At 49.2% G+C, this 15,728-nt stretch overlaps 1 protein-coding gene across 1 annotated transcript; it reads left to right on the top strand.

The window, feature by feature from the left end:
- The first annotated feature begins 4,157 nt into the window (after window positions 1-4,157).
- LOC120405387 (Krueppel-like factor 15) lies at window positions 4,158-14,228 on the top strand. Its single transcript, XM_039538977.1, has 3 exons — window positions 4,158-4,390; window positions 8,083-9,167; window positions 12,750-14,228. The coding sequence occupies exons 2-3, from the start codon at window positions 8,209-8,211 to the stop codon at window positions 12,919-12,921; spliced, it is 1,131 nt and encodes a 376-aa protein (XP_039394911.1). The 5' UTR covers window positions 4,158-4,390; window positions 8,083-8,208; the 3' UTR covers window positions 12,922-14,228.
- The last annotated feature ends 1,500 nt before the right edge of the window (window positions 14,229-15,728 follow it).

Genomic DNA, 15,728 nt, shown 5'->3' with positions numbered 1-15,728 from the left:
TCAGTACGCATGGCTCTTGGTAGTAAGGAGGTGCAGGACTGGACCCAATGATTGGCTAGGGAACAGCCCTGCATGCAACACCTGGTTTACAGGGCACAAGAAAACACGTATTGGGTGAAATTTAGCCCAGTGCGGAATCACAACAAAAGGCCTCTCCTTCCCTTAAGTCCGCGCAGTGGATGTAGGTGGGTCATAGATCTTGTGCATAAAGGTGAGTTTTGCTCTAATGGAATAAGACAGCAGCTGCTACTGGGGCAACTTGCGTGATGCTCATGTGTGAGTCAAAGCAGCAGGAAAGTGACTGCTTACTTCTGCTATTAAACCCGTCCCTGGTGCTGACGGCCAGGGAGAGCAAGGGGCATTGGGTTGATTTCTCCACGGATGGGGTATGGGATTTTCTCTTCCAAGGCTGATAGGATTGTTTTGGTCGCTTGCTGTGAAGCTGGATTCATAGAGGAGGCTAAGGTGTAATAAAGAAACCCTGGGCTCTGCTTACACACCACTGATTTATTGGCTTAGCGGCCTGGCTGTTTTATTGATGGGACCTTGTGGTGCCCTCTCCTGGTACATGGATGGAAAATCACATACACAGCTTCAGAAAAGAACAGGCTCGCAGAGAAAGCAGAAATTAGCACAAACTGAAGGCGGGCTCGATTCCAGATCCTTCTAGCAAACCGGGACAACATTCAAAACCAATACAAAGATTGGCTTTGTTAGCCAAGCCATCCAGATGAGAGAATGGGGTCAAAACATTTCTGAGATGTAACCAAAGGAATCTACTAGGTGGGAAAATGACTCAAGAACAAGAGAGACCCTTAGAAAGCAATTACACTGGAAGACACTTTAAAAAATGACCAGCCTTCTCTAGACACACTGGGACAATGCAAGACCTAAAGGAAAAACCTCAGTTCAGAGAAACATATAGCCCAGATAATAAATATATTAAAGCACTGGCTTTCAACCTTTCCAGACTACTGTACCCCTTTCAGGAGTCTGATTTGCCTTGTGTACCCCCAAGTTTCACCTCACTTAAAAACTACATGCTTACAAAATCAGACATTAAAATACAGTGTCACAGCACACTGGTACTGAAAAATTGCTGACTTTCTCATTTTTAGTATATAATTATAAAATAAATCAATTGGAATGTAAATATTGCACTTACATTTCAGTGTATAGTATACAGAGCAGTATAAACGAGTCATTGTCCGTATGAAATTTTAGTTTGTACTGAGTTCGTTAGTGCTTTTTATGTAGCCTGTTGTACAACTAAGCAAATATCTAGATAAGTTGATGTACCCCCTGGAAGACCTCTGCGTACCCCCAGGGGTACATGTGCCCCTGGTTGAGAACCACTGTATTAAACCAAGTGCTGAAACGCAGCACTGAACACGTGTGGGGAGCCCTTCTGACGTTATTTAACTTAACTTCCCAGTCTAGACACTTTGCTGGAGGATAGCCAGCTGAACTCATTAGCCCAATACACGGAAGCAGAGATGACCTCAAACAACATGAACAACTATTCTCCGGCATCCACAATAAAATAATATTGCAATGTCTGACCGGCACCAGTATAACCCATTACAAGAAATAGCTCTGTGATCTAGGTGCTGTAAAGAAACCACTAATTTTTCAAAGGCACCTAAGGTCATTTACAATTTAATAGGAGTTGGATGCCTGACTGTCTTCAGGCTCTTTTGAAACCCCCAACCTAGATGGATAAAACTATCCAATTAAACTATCTGACGATATAATTGAACCCTCTCTGTTGTAAAGAAGTGAAGTTCAGGGCCCAGATTTGTCATCAGATAGTTACAATGATTCAAGCCAAATCAAAGCACTGAAGAAAAAAAACTAAATGAAAATGAAAGCTTGATCTTCACACATACGATTGCCCCCATGTGTCAACAAATCTAACAGCCTGAGCAGCGGAGCAAGCTCACAGCATTAGAACAACACCTACAACACAAGGGTATAGGCCACTGGGAACCACAAATCCGAAGCAACAAGCTAGACTGCTACAGCTCCTGGCACAGAAGGATCATGCTAGTGGGTAATCTCACTACAGTGAAATGTACAAAGCCTTCACCAAATACAAAATCAATTCCCATAAACTAGAGGTAGAAAGCACAGACTGAACCTATGAGAAGAATAGGTGTGGAAGGGAACCCATGTGACAAAGGAGAGACTGAGATAGAGAAGTGCTTCCCCGTGTCTGGAATGGACATAGGCTCAAACCCAAAACACCATTCTTGAGGAAACCGTACCTACCTCTGCCAGAGACCTGCACAGTCTGTCTGTTTTACATGCTGGCAGCACTTGTGCAGCTTGTCTTGCTAGCAAAGTCCTATTGAAATGAAAGACTCTTTCAAAATCCATTTAATTAGGAGCCATTAATTGTTCCTGCCTGCTAGAACATGATCTTTAACATCTAGAGAAACCTGGGCTGTTCCCAGTATAAATGAAAGGAGGAAATGGAACACTGCAGGAGAGGAATCAAAGCATGTATCTCCTCAGGAGGACCATGCTGGTAATCTGATAAACCAGGATACAAGTCAATACAGGATTGTAAGCTTCCAGGAAAGAACATGCTGGGTCATGCCACAAGGAGAAGAAAGGATGAAGGTTTCATGAGGGTGGGTTGAGGAACACGTGAGCTGTTGGGTGGCAGAGAAAATGCTAGCCTAAGAGCAGGCAGGAGTCCACTGCAACAAATTTGTAGATATGGGATATGACCATTGCTTCTGCAATATGGGCACTTTGCAGAGGATTTCAAAACCAGTGTGTCATATCCAGATGTTTTTTGTTTTTTTTTTTAAATTCCCCACATTGCACATTTCCTTTTTAGAAAAAAGGGAATTAGGTCAAAATCTTCCAAGGTATTTAGGCTCCTAACTTCCATCAAAATCAATCATCTTTGAGGATCTCGGCCTTAGAGTGTGTAGCCAGATGAAAATAAGTGACAAGACAAGGAGTCCTATGAGAAGGGACTGAGGGGAACAATACCCTCTGAAACAAGCCCACCTCCGCAGTCTACAGGCAGTGTAAATTGAGGGGAAGAGCAATCTGGACTCCTTGGTTCTATGCCCTGCTCTGCCACTAATTTATTGTGTTACTTTAACAAGTCATTTCTCTCGTGGGCATACATGGTATTTAGGTGCCATCCTCCCATTGAAAGTCACTACACCTAAGGCTGGGCCTTTGACTATCTCCCCCCTAAATCAGGCTCTAGTATTTTCCCCCTTTAACATAAATTCCTGGCTAACATATTTTCTCTGTCTGATTTAAGGCCTCTTTGGAGTGCGAAGCAGGAGGAATTCCTTTCTCAAATCAAGCCCTAGCGGGTGTACAAAACTGCTCCACTGCAGAGGATCGTATGGTCAGTGCTTTGATGGAGGGTGCTCTAGAAATGTCAAATATGGTGGACTCTGTGCATCCCACACATGCCTGCATGAAGAATATTATTAATCGATTATTATATTTTATAATTATTCTGGACTGGTGGAGCCTGGATCCCACTGTTCCTAGTGATTGAGCGTATCCTTAGGGACTTCTGTTCAAACAATAAAACCACCTCAAGGTGGACTATGGAGGCCCTCCCCTACCTGGACCTGGGTACTAAGGGATTGTGACTCCCTGGAACAGCCTTTGTCCCACACACCTGAGGCCAGATTTTTAAAGGTATTTTAGGTGCCTAAAAATGCAGCTAAGTGCCCAGTGGCATTTAAAGTGGGCATTAGGCACTGTAGGTGCTTTTGAAAATTACACCACATGCTGATCAGCACCTTTATACTTTTGCAAATCTGGCCTTTCACTGTCCCCACCGTTCCTTACTGGCAGATAAAGACTCAGTACTTAAGGTCCATATTATTATCCTTAATTATCCAGTATTCCTTAATTAACCTCTTCATTATTGTCCCTTAGTGGCATTGCTGCATCCCTTAATTACAATTAACTGCTGGTGGTTATTCACTATTATCTCTGAATTGTGAATTAATCGTCAACTGCTGGAATTGCTAAACTTCTAATCATGCGATGATTGTTCTGCAGCCCTTAATTATTAAAGGTGATTATTAGTTATTAGACCCCCATTAATTACCGGGGTGATGACCCCGTAATGACCCTATTTTTATTAAATACCCCTCGAGAAACACCTCCCCTCAGCTATAGTGAGCGGGGCTCAGGATAGAGGCGTGTCCCTGCTCTGCTGCGCACATGCTGCTCCCTCCGGCTGCCGGCCAGGCGAGCCCCAGCGGCCGCGCACCAATGGGGCTGCGGGGACCGAGCCGAGCCCTCGGCGGGGCGGGGCGGCGGCTCCGGCTGGAGCTTCCCTCGGGTCATGTGAGCGAGCGGAGCTGGAGGTGCCAGCATGGAAGGGGGCAGCCGGCTGGTAAGAGGAGCGGAGCCGGGAAGGGGGCGCCTCGTGCGGGGCGGGGGGCTGCCCGGCCCGGTTTGGGGGGCGAAGGGAGGGGAGGGGGGATGCGGATGTTTTCCCTTCTTCCAGCGCGGTGGCTTAAAGGAAAAAGTAACTCCCCTGAAGTCCCTATTCCCCGCAGGAGAAGTGGGCGGGCTCCACTTGTCCTCGGCGACTTGACCGTGTTCTTCCCCCCGGAGCCTCCCTAATCCAGTAAGGGAGACAGGCGGCGGCGGCCCCTCCGCCCCCTAGCCCCGAGCGCTCACCTCCACCCCCGGCGGTGGGGGAAGCCCCCGTCTGCGCTGCGAGGGGAGGGAAACGAAGTCGCCACGTGCGTGGCTCTGCCCAGCTGCGCTCCCCGGGGGCCTGTTCCGGCGCGCTCGGTGGGAAGGGGAGCCGGGCGCGGAGTGCGGGCTGGCTGCGTTCACACGGGGCGGGCTGCGGAGAGACTCCTGCTCTGGGCAGGGGAATCCCCAGGGCTGGGCAGCGGAAGGAGCGTTCCCGGGGTCTCTCTCAGTGCAAGGGTGGGGGGTGTTTTGCGGGCCGAGACACGCCAAGTCTTCTCGTGCAGAGCCCCCACCCGGGCTGGGCTTTAAAGGCGCCCCGCGCTTGACAGGCTGAAGCACAGACGAGTTTTCCAGGCTGAATGGCTGCTGTGTACTTGGCTGCGTCACGTGGGGAGTGTAATTCAGTCCGCTCTCCCCCGGCTTGCAGGGGGAGGTGCCCTATCACAAACCCCCAGACCGGTTGGTTGACAGAAGAGCTGGCTAATCAGGAGTGTCCGGTGGGAGGGCGGGGCCTCATCCTGCCATGAATGATGGTGGCTAGAGTAAGCGGGGAAGTTGCGTGGGAAGCTGGGGAATGGCACTAAGTCGGTTTACAGCGTGCTCTTGCAGCCCCTTTCACTGTGAACTCCCGGCAGCATATGGAGCCTGCAGCTAAATCATGTGAGACTCCAGCTCCCGGGAATCACCGGAGATCCATGTGGCACACAGTTGTACTCCCACAGCCAGCGCTTTACTGCTAATAACCCCCTGCCTCTCATCCCAGGGTCTGGGAGCACTTTAAAAGCCACTCCTTAGCCTGGTAACACCTTGCCAGTGAGGTAGGGCAGTTTTATTAGCTCCCTTGCACAGAGGGGCAAACTGAGGCAGAGAGAGAGAAGTGATTCCTCAGAGGTCACTGAGGTGCAGAGAGCAAAGGGACTTGCAAGATCACACAGGACGTGCGTAGCGGAGCCAGGGATAGAATCCGGATCTGAGTCGCGGTCCCATATTTCAATCATCATTTTCCTTTGCCTCAAGTAAGTCTAATCTGTTTTGTGGACCCAGTCTACCTGGGAGCGGTTATCTCCTTGCTCTCATTTTTGTAGAGCAGCTTTTGAATGCTAACGCTTGTGCATGCTCACAGCCCTTGACTATTATATCTGTGGGCATTTCTGTATCTGCTGTTTTCATGGTATCTGGTCACTAACGATGATGGTGCAAATGCTGTAGTATCATAATTATTGATCATTTATTTGGCAGTAGCTCAGAGGTCCCATTGTGCTATAGACCCTGTTCAAATCTAGTAAATTACAGTCCTTGCCCCGAAGAGTTGAGTCACTTACCATTTTGATCCTTTAAAAAGAAGGGGTGGGAATGCGCTGTACTGACTAGTGCAGGAGGTTGGAAGTGGGGACTTCTGGACTTCTGTTCCCAGCTCTTGCCTGTTGTGTGACCTTCGGCAAGTCACTTTACCTCTTTGTGCCTTGGCTGCCTCTCTGTGAATTCAGCATATTTACCTACTTCCCAGGGTCATTGGGAGACTTAAAATGCTTTTAGATCCTCCCATAACAAAAGGTGCTGTAGAGAGACAAGGTGGGGGAGGGAATATCTTTTATTGGACTACTTCTGTTGGTGAGAGAGAAGCTTTCAGCTACAGAGCTCTTCCTGAAGAGCTTCTCTCTCTCTCCAGCAGTATTACTTCACCCGTGTTGTCTCTAATATCCTGGGACCAACATGGCTACAACAACACTGCAAACAAAAGATGCTATAGAAACACAAACTAATATCTAAAGAGCTAATCTAGTCCAGCGATACGCTTGGTGAAAGCTGGCTCTGCGTTTTATACATGACATGTCTGTTAATAACTCTTGAATGTTGTCATCCATGTAGATTGATGCTGTGAATTTTAGTTAAACCTGTACAATCTAAAAAATGCTTCCAGTAGGCAAGATGCTGTCATTGATACCTGGCAAATCCAGAGCGTGTCTGTCTTAAGTACTTGGCCTCATTGATCTGAGCATCTTATGACTTAATGTTTGGCCTCTCAACATTCCTGTGAAGTAGGGCCATGCTAAGGGGAAGTGAGGCACAGAGAGACAAAATGACTTGTCCAAGATCTCACAGGGAGTCTGGTGGAGCAGGGAATTGAACGTGGGTCTCCCGAGTCCCACACTAGTGCTCTAATGGCTGGACCCCCCTATGACTATGCTGCTTAGCTGTCTGTCTTGTTAGTGCGGGGTTCAAGAACAAGTCAGCTCACCCAGACTTTGCAACCTGGTCCCTGCTGTCTCCCAGAGGAGAGCAGCGCTGGCAGATTTCAGGGAAGAACTGGCTTTTAAGGGGAGAGGGGAAGGAGGATAAGGAAGGTGCATGGTGTGCAGAGATGGGGAGGCTGTTGTAAATATAGTCAGCAGCCTGAAAGGAGTAGATCTGAGGCGTGATGGAGAGGGAAGTATCGGGATTGAGAAGTGGGGGAGGGGAAGTGGCAGGGGAGGGGGAAGAGATGAAAGTGAAGCAGAGCCTTTGAATTCAAACTCCTCATCTTCATGTGGGAAGAAAGCTGGAAGCCCAGCACAGAGATCTGAAGATGGGGGTGAGACTGATATGGCCCAACTTCACCCCTTGCCTCACGTACACCCGGTGTTGGCTTCTGTTCATTGTGAACCGGCCGGGCAAGAGATGCAAAGTCGTACCAAGGACAGGTTATGAACCATGTTGCGAAAGGCCTTGAGCAATTTTAGGGTCTTTGTCCTACGTTTTGCCCTTGGCAGATCATGAACTAAGTCAGGTGCTTTTTTATTTGTAAGGCCGGGCTTGCTACAACTGGAAAGCTCCTCAGAATCTGCCTTTCCGGACAATAAGGAACCTGGGGAGATGGCGCTAGCAAGGACTGGCACAACTGGTTTGGAGAGCTCAGAAGGAATCCCATGTATTTGCTTACTCACAGGAAGCTAAGAGCTCGCAAATGGCTCTAGTCTAGGCTTCTTTTTTCTCTCTCACTCTCTCCTTGCTCCTTTTTAATTATATCTTGGATTTTATCTCATGAATCACCTCTTCCTCCTAGTCAGGCCTATGCAAACCACTTCCCCTCCCATGTGCTATTGCAAACCATCCCTCTGGCAACTGCAGTGATTGTTGAACCAGAAGAGTGATATCAGGAAAGTGTTTCATACATGTGAAGGTGGCTGCTAATGCAAATTATGGAAACAAGGAAGAAAGCCTACATCATGTGACAATCCAGTTCTCTGTAGACCATTTAGGTAGAAAATAACTGGAATGTGTGTTTGAGCAACAGAGCAATTTAAAAACAACCCCCCCCCCCCAATAGTGGCTTGTTTGTAATCGAATTGTTCCTAGATGTTTGCACTGGTAAATAATCTCCTTGGTGTCGCTCCTTTGCAGGTGGGCTAACGCTTTCCCGGCAATATCAGGACTACCAGCCGTACTGCTGCCCAGCTGAATTGTTACACAGGCTTCCTACCCAGTCAGTTTAACGTCTTTCCGTGCAGAAGGGACGCTGGACAACAAATGGTCTCTCTAAATTGCAGCGAGTTGCTCCCTGCTTTGGATCCCCTGGCCCCCCCAGCTGGTGCCTCTTGGCTAGACAGCAAGGCTGATGCTCGTAAGACAAAGATGCCGTCTGCCGTTCTGCCGGAAGACTGCGACGCAGGAGCGTCCAACCCTCAGGATGGCTCCAGCCTTCTCCTTCGCCATGGCAGCTGCCCTTCGCAAGACGCCCACCTCCTGGTGTCCAAGGTGAAGAAAGAAGGTGAGAAATCCCAAGCCACCCTCTATGAAGCTCATCTGAAACTGCCCGACTTCTGTAATGACCTCTCCAGAGATTTCACCCCCACCCTCGAGGAGATTGAGGAGTTCCTGAAGGAGAAGATGGAGCTCCTCAAGGACGAGCTGAGTGAGAAACAGCCCGTCAGGGGGAAGCTGGAGATCAAGTCGGAGATCAACCTGGGGAGCCCTGGAGAGCAGCCTACCCCCAGGCTGGCTCCGGAAGGGGGTGTATTGAGCTCTGCTGAGGCGGGGGGGGTAGCCGGTGCTGTGGGCCTGACAGTGGGTATTGGGAGCATCCCTGTTATCCTCCAGATCCAGCCTGTCCAAATGAACAGTGGGAGCCCCCCACCACAGAGCGCTGTGGACAGCATCAGGGTGGCCCAGTTGGTGGTCAGTGTGCAGAGCCAAAGCCTGACCCTTGTCCCTCAGGCTGCCCAGCCCCCCGTGACTGTCTTGGACCAAAAGTACGTCAAAATAGCCCCCCTGCCCATCGCTCTGAGGCCGGCGGCGCTGGGGAGTCTAAGAGGGGTCGACGCTGCCCCCAAGTTCCAGAAGGTCTCCCCATCTGTCATTCGGGTCCACAAGTGCACGCACCCTGGCTGCGGCAAGATGTACACCAAGAGCTCCCACCTCAAAGCGCACTTCCGGCGCCACACTGGAGAGAAGCCCTACACCTGCTCCTGGCCCAACTGCGGCTGGAGGTGGGTGTGCAAGTGGAGAAGCCTGGTGCTGAGGTCGCCTTTCCACTGGCTGCCGGGCAGCCAAGCCATTGACTGCCTCCTGCAGGATCTGGCCTGTGCATGTGTGTTTATAAAGACTAGCAGCAGTCTGGTAGGGCCTGCTTTTCTCAAGTGCTCAGTACCCGCACTCAGGACAAGGTTTTCAGAAGAGCTCAGCATCTAGCATGCTTAGGGCTGTGGGTGCTGAGCCCTTGGAAATCTGTCCTGTCTGGCCCTGGCAGATTGTGATCCCTTTTTGAAAATCACACAGTTCTGCTTATCTTCTCGCTTCCTTCCTGTGCGTTTGCAAGATTGACTCAGCAGGTGTCTTGTCCCTTTAGATAGCTGGCATTGTCTGCTCTTCAAAGGTAGGCAGCATCCTCTGCTAGCTCTAATGCTCCAGAGAGCTGATTCTAAAACCTCACTGTTCCTTCAGTCTAGCAATGTTTTTTGGCACTGGGTCCTGGACTAAATATATAGCAAATCCAAGACTTCCAAGTGTAAATTTTCAGGCCTCGGCTTCCCCCAGCTGTTCATATGCTGACTGTGTTTTAATTGAGATTGTACCTTTTAATGCAGCAGGAGAGTTTTAATTAGAAGTAACCTTCCCTTGTTCTGGGATTCAGTTTTTACAGTGAATTATAGAAAGCAGAGCTTTGAGGAGGGCTGGGAAGGGGGTGAGAAAGACCTCTCAGGACATTTAGGTTAAACTTTCAAAAACACCTACGTCCCATTGAAAGTGATTTAAATGGTTTGGCTCTTAAGTCACTCAGGTGTGTTTGAAAATGTTACTCCTAGTCTATTCCCTGGCCAGTGCAGGATTGTTTCCAGAGCTTGCTTCCTATAATTGGTCCACTTATACGTGTCTCCTCTATTGGATCGCCCATTGCTTTCCTCAGGAACTTGTAAATCAAATCGCTCACTGTTTTTAAAAAAAAAAAAAAAATCCTGATGAATTTGCTGCTCATGGCTAGGCTAGAAAATAAGCCAGTGTTTCTCCTGGAAGGTCTGGAGAGACTGCCTTGGGATCTGTTGAATTTCTGCAGTGTTAGTTGTGAACAGACCCACAGGTGCAGCATTTTACTGTATCAGATGTGAACTGAAATACTATCGTAGTGAGCCTGAGTGTAACTAAAGCTTCTTGCTCCACATTCTTTTAGTATGTTTCAGCCATATGGAAAAGCCCTTCTGTCTAATGCTTCTACCATACGTGTGAGCTAGAATAGGGAGTAGATCCTCTCCCGTACTCCTTGTTGGGTTTTCTCCAGTTATATTTGTAAACATGAAGCATCACAGTGATATCACATCAGTTCTGAGGCTTTGTAATGCAGATACTGCTAAACCCAAACTGATGAAAGTCCAGTTCTGAGCAGACCATCATGCTGATGGTGCCTGAGGATTTGGATTCCTGTGTGCCCCATTGAGGGTGGAGGAAAAAGGGTGCTGGAGAAATTGGGCAGGGATTTGAATGCACTTAAAGAGCTTTCGTGAGAGGTTAAGCTGATAGACGTCATATGTGGAATTAAGGAGCTGAGTAGATGGATATGTCCAGGTACCATAGTGGACGAGGGCAATGTGAGTATCTGGATCTTTCACTAACATGCCGCAGGATAGAAACTTCCAGCCTAGAACTGTGAAACTGGTGTATGCAGCCTTCGCACGTGGAGTTTGCTATTTAAACCGGTCCCAGGAGGAGCGGATGTCTGTCCCCAGATTGGAATGTAGCAAAGGCTGATAGTGATGGGAAGCTGCTGCCTCCTGCTGGCTCTTGATCATTTGAGAAATGAACTCCTGTCACAGTTTAGTGGGGGGAGCCAGTGTCCCCTGTCAGACAAACCAATGCTGCTCTTTATAGGGAAGCCAGGGATTGAGTGGGTAATGGAGAGTGAGCTCCTGGAAGTGTCCCACTAGCTCAGGGCTGGGACTCGCTGCTGGGAATGTGTGGGAAAGCCTGCTTTGAGCCTGTGCCGTGGGGGAGGAGAACCTTTGTGAAAGACTGGCCTGGCAGCCCCAGAGTCCTTTGTTTACAGAGCAAGTGTCCCCATAGCACTGTGCCTCTACCCTGCCCTGGAGTGACTGCCTCCAAGCCTGAGGGGCAGCTCGTTGTCCCTGACTCCATTCAACCTCTCAGCCAACGCTTCCAGCAAGGGAGTAACTAGGGCCAGTTGTAGGGGAGGCTTGACGGTGTGGCCATAGGGAATTGTAGTGAGACTGCTAAAGTCAGCCCGGCCACTGAACTGCTGCCAGAGGGCAAGGACTGGCTTTCGGTCACTACTGCCCTGGTCTGGCTCTGAAGCGGTGGCCTAGAGGTGCGAAGCACTGTACCCCATTCCCAGTCCGTGTCATCCAGTCTCCAGGGGTTTCTAGGCTCTTTGAGGGGAGAGCTGCTTCTGAACAAGGGAAGCATCCTAGTCACCTGCCATGGGGATGGCTGTGTGGGGGCATCTCTTTGGAGACACTCAGTGGCAACAGTACTGTGTGTCTGGGGTTCTTTCTAATTAGCCGGGTCTGTGAGGAGAGCAGAGACAGGGCAGCCCATCCTAACTGGCTGCTACTGTGGCCTTGTTCCCAGCCACAAAACGGAGACAACTGCCCAAATTCATCTCTGGTGCCAAACTGCCCATGTCAGTGATTGAAATTACACCAGGGATCACTTGGCCCGGTGGCAAAAGGGGGAAATGCCAGGCTATGTGCTGTAGTTGTGAAAGGAGGAACTGGGAAATCTGTAGTACATGGACTTCAGGCAAGCTGCACTCACCCCTATGCCTTTATGGGGATTGTATTTCACAAGGGAGCTGAGGTTTCATTGACGTCTGTAGAGCTCTTAGGTGGAAAGCACTGTGCAAATGCCAAGTATTACTTTTGGCCAAGAAGATGTTTTCATTCAGCCCCTTTGGTGTTTGCTATTTCTGTCTCTCCAGGTGCTTATCTGATCCTCATGACAGTAGTAGTCCAGCATTTCACACTCACCAATTCTCTCACATGGGTGTATAATCCCCATTTTACAGATGGGGAGCTGAGGGCTGGTCTGTGCTACAAAGTTAGGTTGGCTTAACTATATTGCTCAGGGCTGTGGAAAAATTGCATGCCCTGTGATGTATTTAAGGTGACCTAAGTCCCAGTGTAGGCACCACTAGGTAAATGGAAAAGTTCTTCCATCAATGCAGTTGCTGCCTGGTGGAGAGAGAGATTTACAATAGTAACAGAAGAACCCCCTCGCTGTAATAAGTTTCTACACTACAGATGTGCCACTGTAGCATTTCTGATGTAGGCATGCCATTAGAGACTAAGGGACTTGCCCAAGGTCATGTGGGGAGTCTGTGGCAGAGGTGGGAATTTATCCCAGGTGTCCTGAGTCTCAGTCCAGTGCCATGCCCTACCCCCAGGCCTTCCTTCTTACCCCTTCCTAGTTCCTACAATCCTCTTCTGTTCTGTTTCCTGGCTTGGCCCTGGTGACATCAGGGAATGACAATCCTTTAGTAAAAGGATTTACATTAGTAAATGTAATTTACATTAGTAAACATGCAGCCAAAAGAACCCAATGTGCTTCCCTTCTCCCGGCAGGTTTTCACGGTCGGATGAGCTCTCGCGCCACAAGCGTTCCCACTCTGGCGTCAAGCCCTACCAGTGTCTGACCTGCGAAAAGAAGTTTGCCCGCAGTGACCACCTATCCAAACACATGAAGATCCACAGGGGCCAGCGCAGCCGGACAGCTCAAGGCAGCGGTAGCAGTTAACCCTTTCCTCCCTGCCTTGCGGAATTGGGGTGCAATCCTGCAGAGCTGGATACTGAACCGAACACACAAGGGTGGTTTTTTGTTCACAGGGGAAAATAATTTTCTTTTTTGTACAGACTGGAGAAAATCCCAAGTCTACCTCTACCCATGGATGCCTTACGGTCAGGACTTGTCTCCTATACTACTGTGCCACTTGTAAATGCACATGATGGGCACCTGAGCTAATTAGGGGCACATGTGGGAGGATGGCTTCATCAAAGGGCTTTGGTGAGTTAATAGGTGGTGTCTGTCTAGGTAATTCAAATGCTTCTGTCGCTGTAATGTCTGCCTGATATGGGCTGGAATGGGAGCTAATGGGTTAAGAGCACTTCTTCCTCAGCCAGCATCCTGACTTGCTGCTTGTATATCCTCCCTGCTATGGGGGCTGCGAGTCAGACCAATGTCCCAGCCGTCCATGGGCAGCCACCTAGTGGGGGGAGCCAGAAGGGATGCTTCCTCCTGCCTGAGCTGAAGACGACCTGTACTTGGAGACTTGGCTAGAGATGCCCTCGCGTACAGAATGTACAGTGGGTATGGAAACGGACTGTCTGCTGACATGCCCCTGTCTCTGATCCCTCCCCCTCCAGTGTGCGCTGCTCATCACTGATGTCTGCTCTGTTAAATATTCTTTGTTAATCATGTACAGTGCCAGGGTGAACTCCCGAGATGTCCCTGGGAAGGTGATGCTGATGCACTTACTGTGTTTTCAGTTGTACGTGGCAAACGGCTAGGTGGGTACGGCATGTCCTAACGAGCAAGGAGCCTGCTAGCTGCTTGTGGAGTCCTAAAATGCAGCCTCCCTGCCACCCATGTTCTGCTGAGGTGGAGCTGGAGCATGGCATGCTGGTGCCTGAAGTCTGTGTGGGCTGCCCCTCTGTGTCAGAGATCAGGGTGTCTGCATCCTGTTCCTCTGTGTACAAATCACGTGCAGCTCTCAGGCTTCTGGCAGGTTGCTAGTGTGGCCCCCCAGGCCCAGCATCGGTGACCCCTCTGCTCCAGCCGCGGCCTATGCAGGCATTGCACCCAGCCCTGAGGCTGGGAAGGGCAGGGGAACGGCTGCACCTACTAATGGTACAATGACTCTAAAAACAACGGGCAGGCCTTCATGGCACCCCAGCTGAAGGGTTGGTCTGTCATTTCTGTTGGTATCTGTTCTCAGGTTTATAGTTACAACTCTGCTGTCAAAAAAAACACAATTACCTTTGTAGTAATCTGTTACAATAGTCCCTCTTTTGTATTAAAGTGCCTGTAACATACTTTCAGCAGCACCCTGACTAGCGTGTTAATGGGACAGTAGAATAGTGTGTCTGGTCATCCCGTAGTGACTGAAGCTGTAGGCCGCTCTGACCTTCCCTATTGGTGTTCAGCATGACACTGATGTGCCGAATTGTGTGGTGGAGCCATTGGGAAGTGTGGTGCAGGTCTGATTCCCCGGGAGAAGACGAGAGCAGCAAATTCAGAGTGCATCATTGGGGGAAGTATGGGAAGGGGGAGAGCTTTGGGAAGGGAAATGAATTCGGAAGTGAAGGGTACTGCGGGGAAAGGAGAAGGGGAGTGTCTGTTCTGCAGAAAGGGAAAATGCCCTTGCACAGTGCTACCTGATTGAGGAGGGGGCAAGTGACCAGCTTGGCCATATGCGTGTGGCACCTCAGTGTGTTCCAGTCACTGGAACACACACAGTACAGCTGGACTAAGCTGTTTTGTTTTGTCGTGTTTTTCCACAAAAAATGGCTTCGCAATCACAACAAATGCTGTTGTAGAAAACTTCTGTTTTGGTTGGAAGCTTCTGATTTTTTTTTCCCCAACACACAATGGAATGGGGAAAAAACCAACTTTTTTTTTTCTTTAAGTATTTTTTCAGTTTTCAAAAAAAACTCCTTACCAATTTTGTTCTTGTTTACAAAAAACTGGAAGGGGTAATTCATAGGGAACTTTAGGATTTTCTTTTTGTTAGTTTTTTTTATTTTTTTATGCAGGAAATTAACAAAACCTGACATCGATACAAAAGCCATGGGGAAAATGATGTGACACTCACCCTGTGCTGTGTACTGCTGCTTCCCGAGTATTTCTGAAGGATAAATGGGTACTGAAAATCCCCTCTGCATCCTCGTATCTAGGTCTCTGCCCCCATACTTGCCATTTTCAAGGCAGACACCAAAGCTCCTATGAGAGGCAAGGTGCAGTAGCACAGAGAGGTGAGCGCTGGACTGGGAGTTTGGAGCTGCATAGAAACTTGCCATGGCTCTGACACTTGCTCTGTGCCTCCTGTATCCCATTGTGGAGTGGGGAATGCTTGTAGAGCAGTTTGAAAACAAGTGTGAAGTGGGGTTATCACCAGGATTTAGGAACATTTGCTGCTGGAGGTTGTGACTTCCTGGTAATAGTGATTGATTGCTGTTGGCAGCAGTTTCAGGGATAGAATTTCAGTGTAGCTACAGAAGAAGGAACTGGCGCGGTTGAGGGCCCTTGTGTCCTTTATAAGCTGGGCACAGACTATCCTGGGGTGCTTGTGCAGCTAAGGGGCATGACACTGCTAAGCAGTTCATGGAATATCAGGGTTGGAAGGGACCTCAGGAGGTATCTAGTCCAACCTCCTGCTCAAAGCAGGGCCAATCCCTAAATGGCCCCCTCAAGGATTGAGCTCACAACCCTGGGTTTAGCTCAAACCACTGAGCTATCCCTCCCCCAAATACATGGAGATACACCTCTCTCTCATAGAGCTGGAAGGGACCCCAACAGGTCATTGAGTCCAGCCCCCTGCCTTCACT

Source organism: Mauremys reevesii, linkage group 4, assembly GCF_016161935.1.
Source record: "Mauremys reevesii isolate NIE-2019 linkage group 4, ASM1616193v1, whole genome shotgun sequence".
Lineage (NCBI taxonomy): Eukaryota > Metazoa > Chordata > Testudines > Geoemydidae > Mauremys > Mauremys reevesii.
Note: the sequence above shows the minus strand (reverse complement) of the source record. Positions and strands in the feature narration are given on the sequence as shown.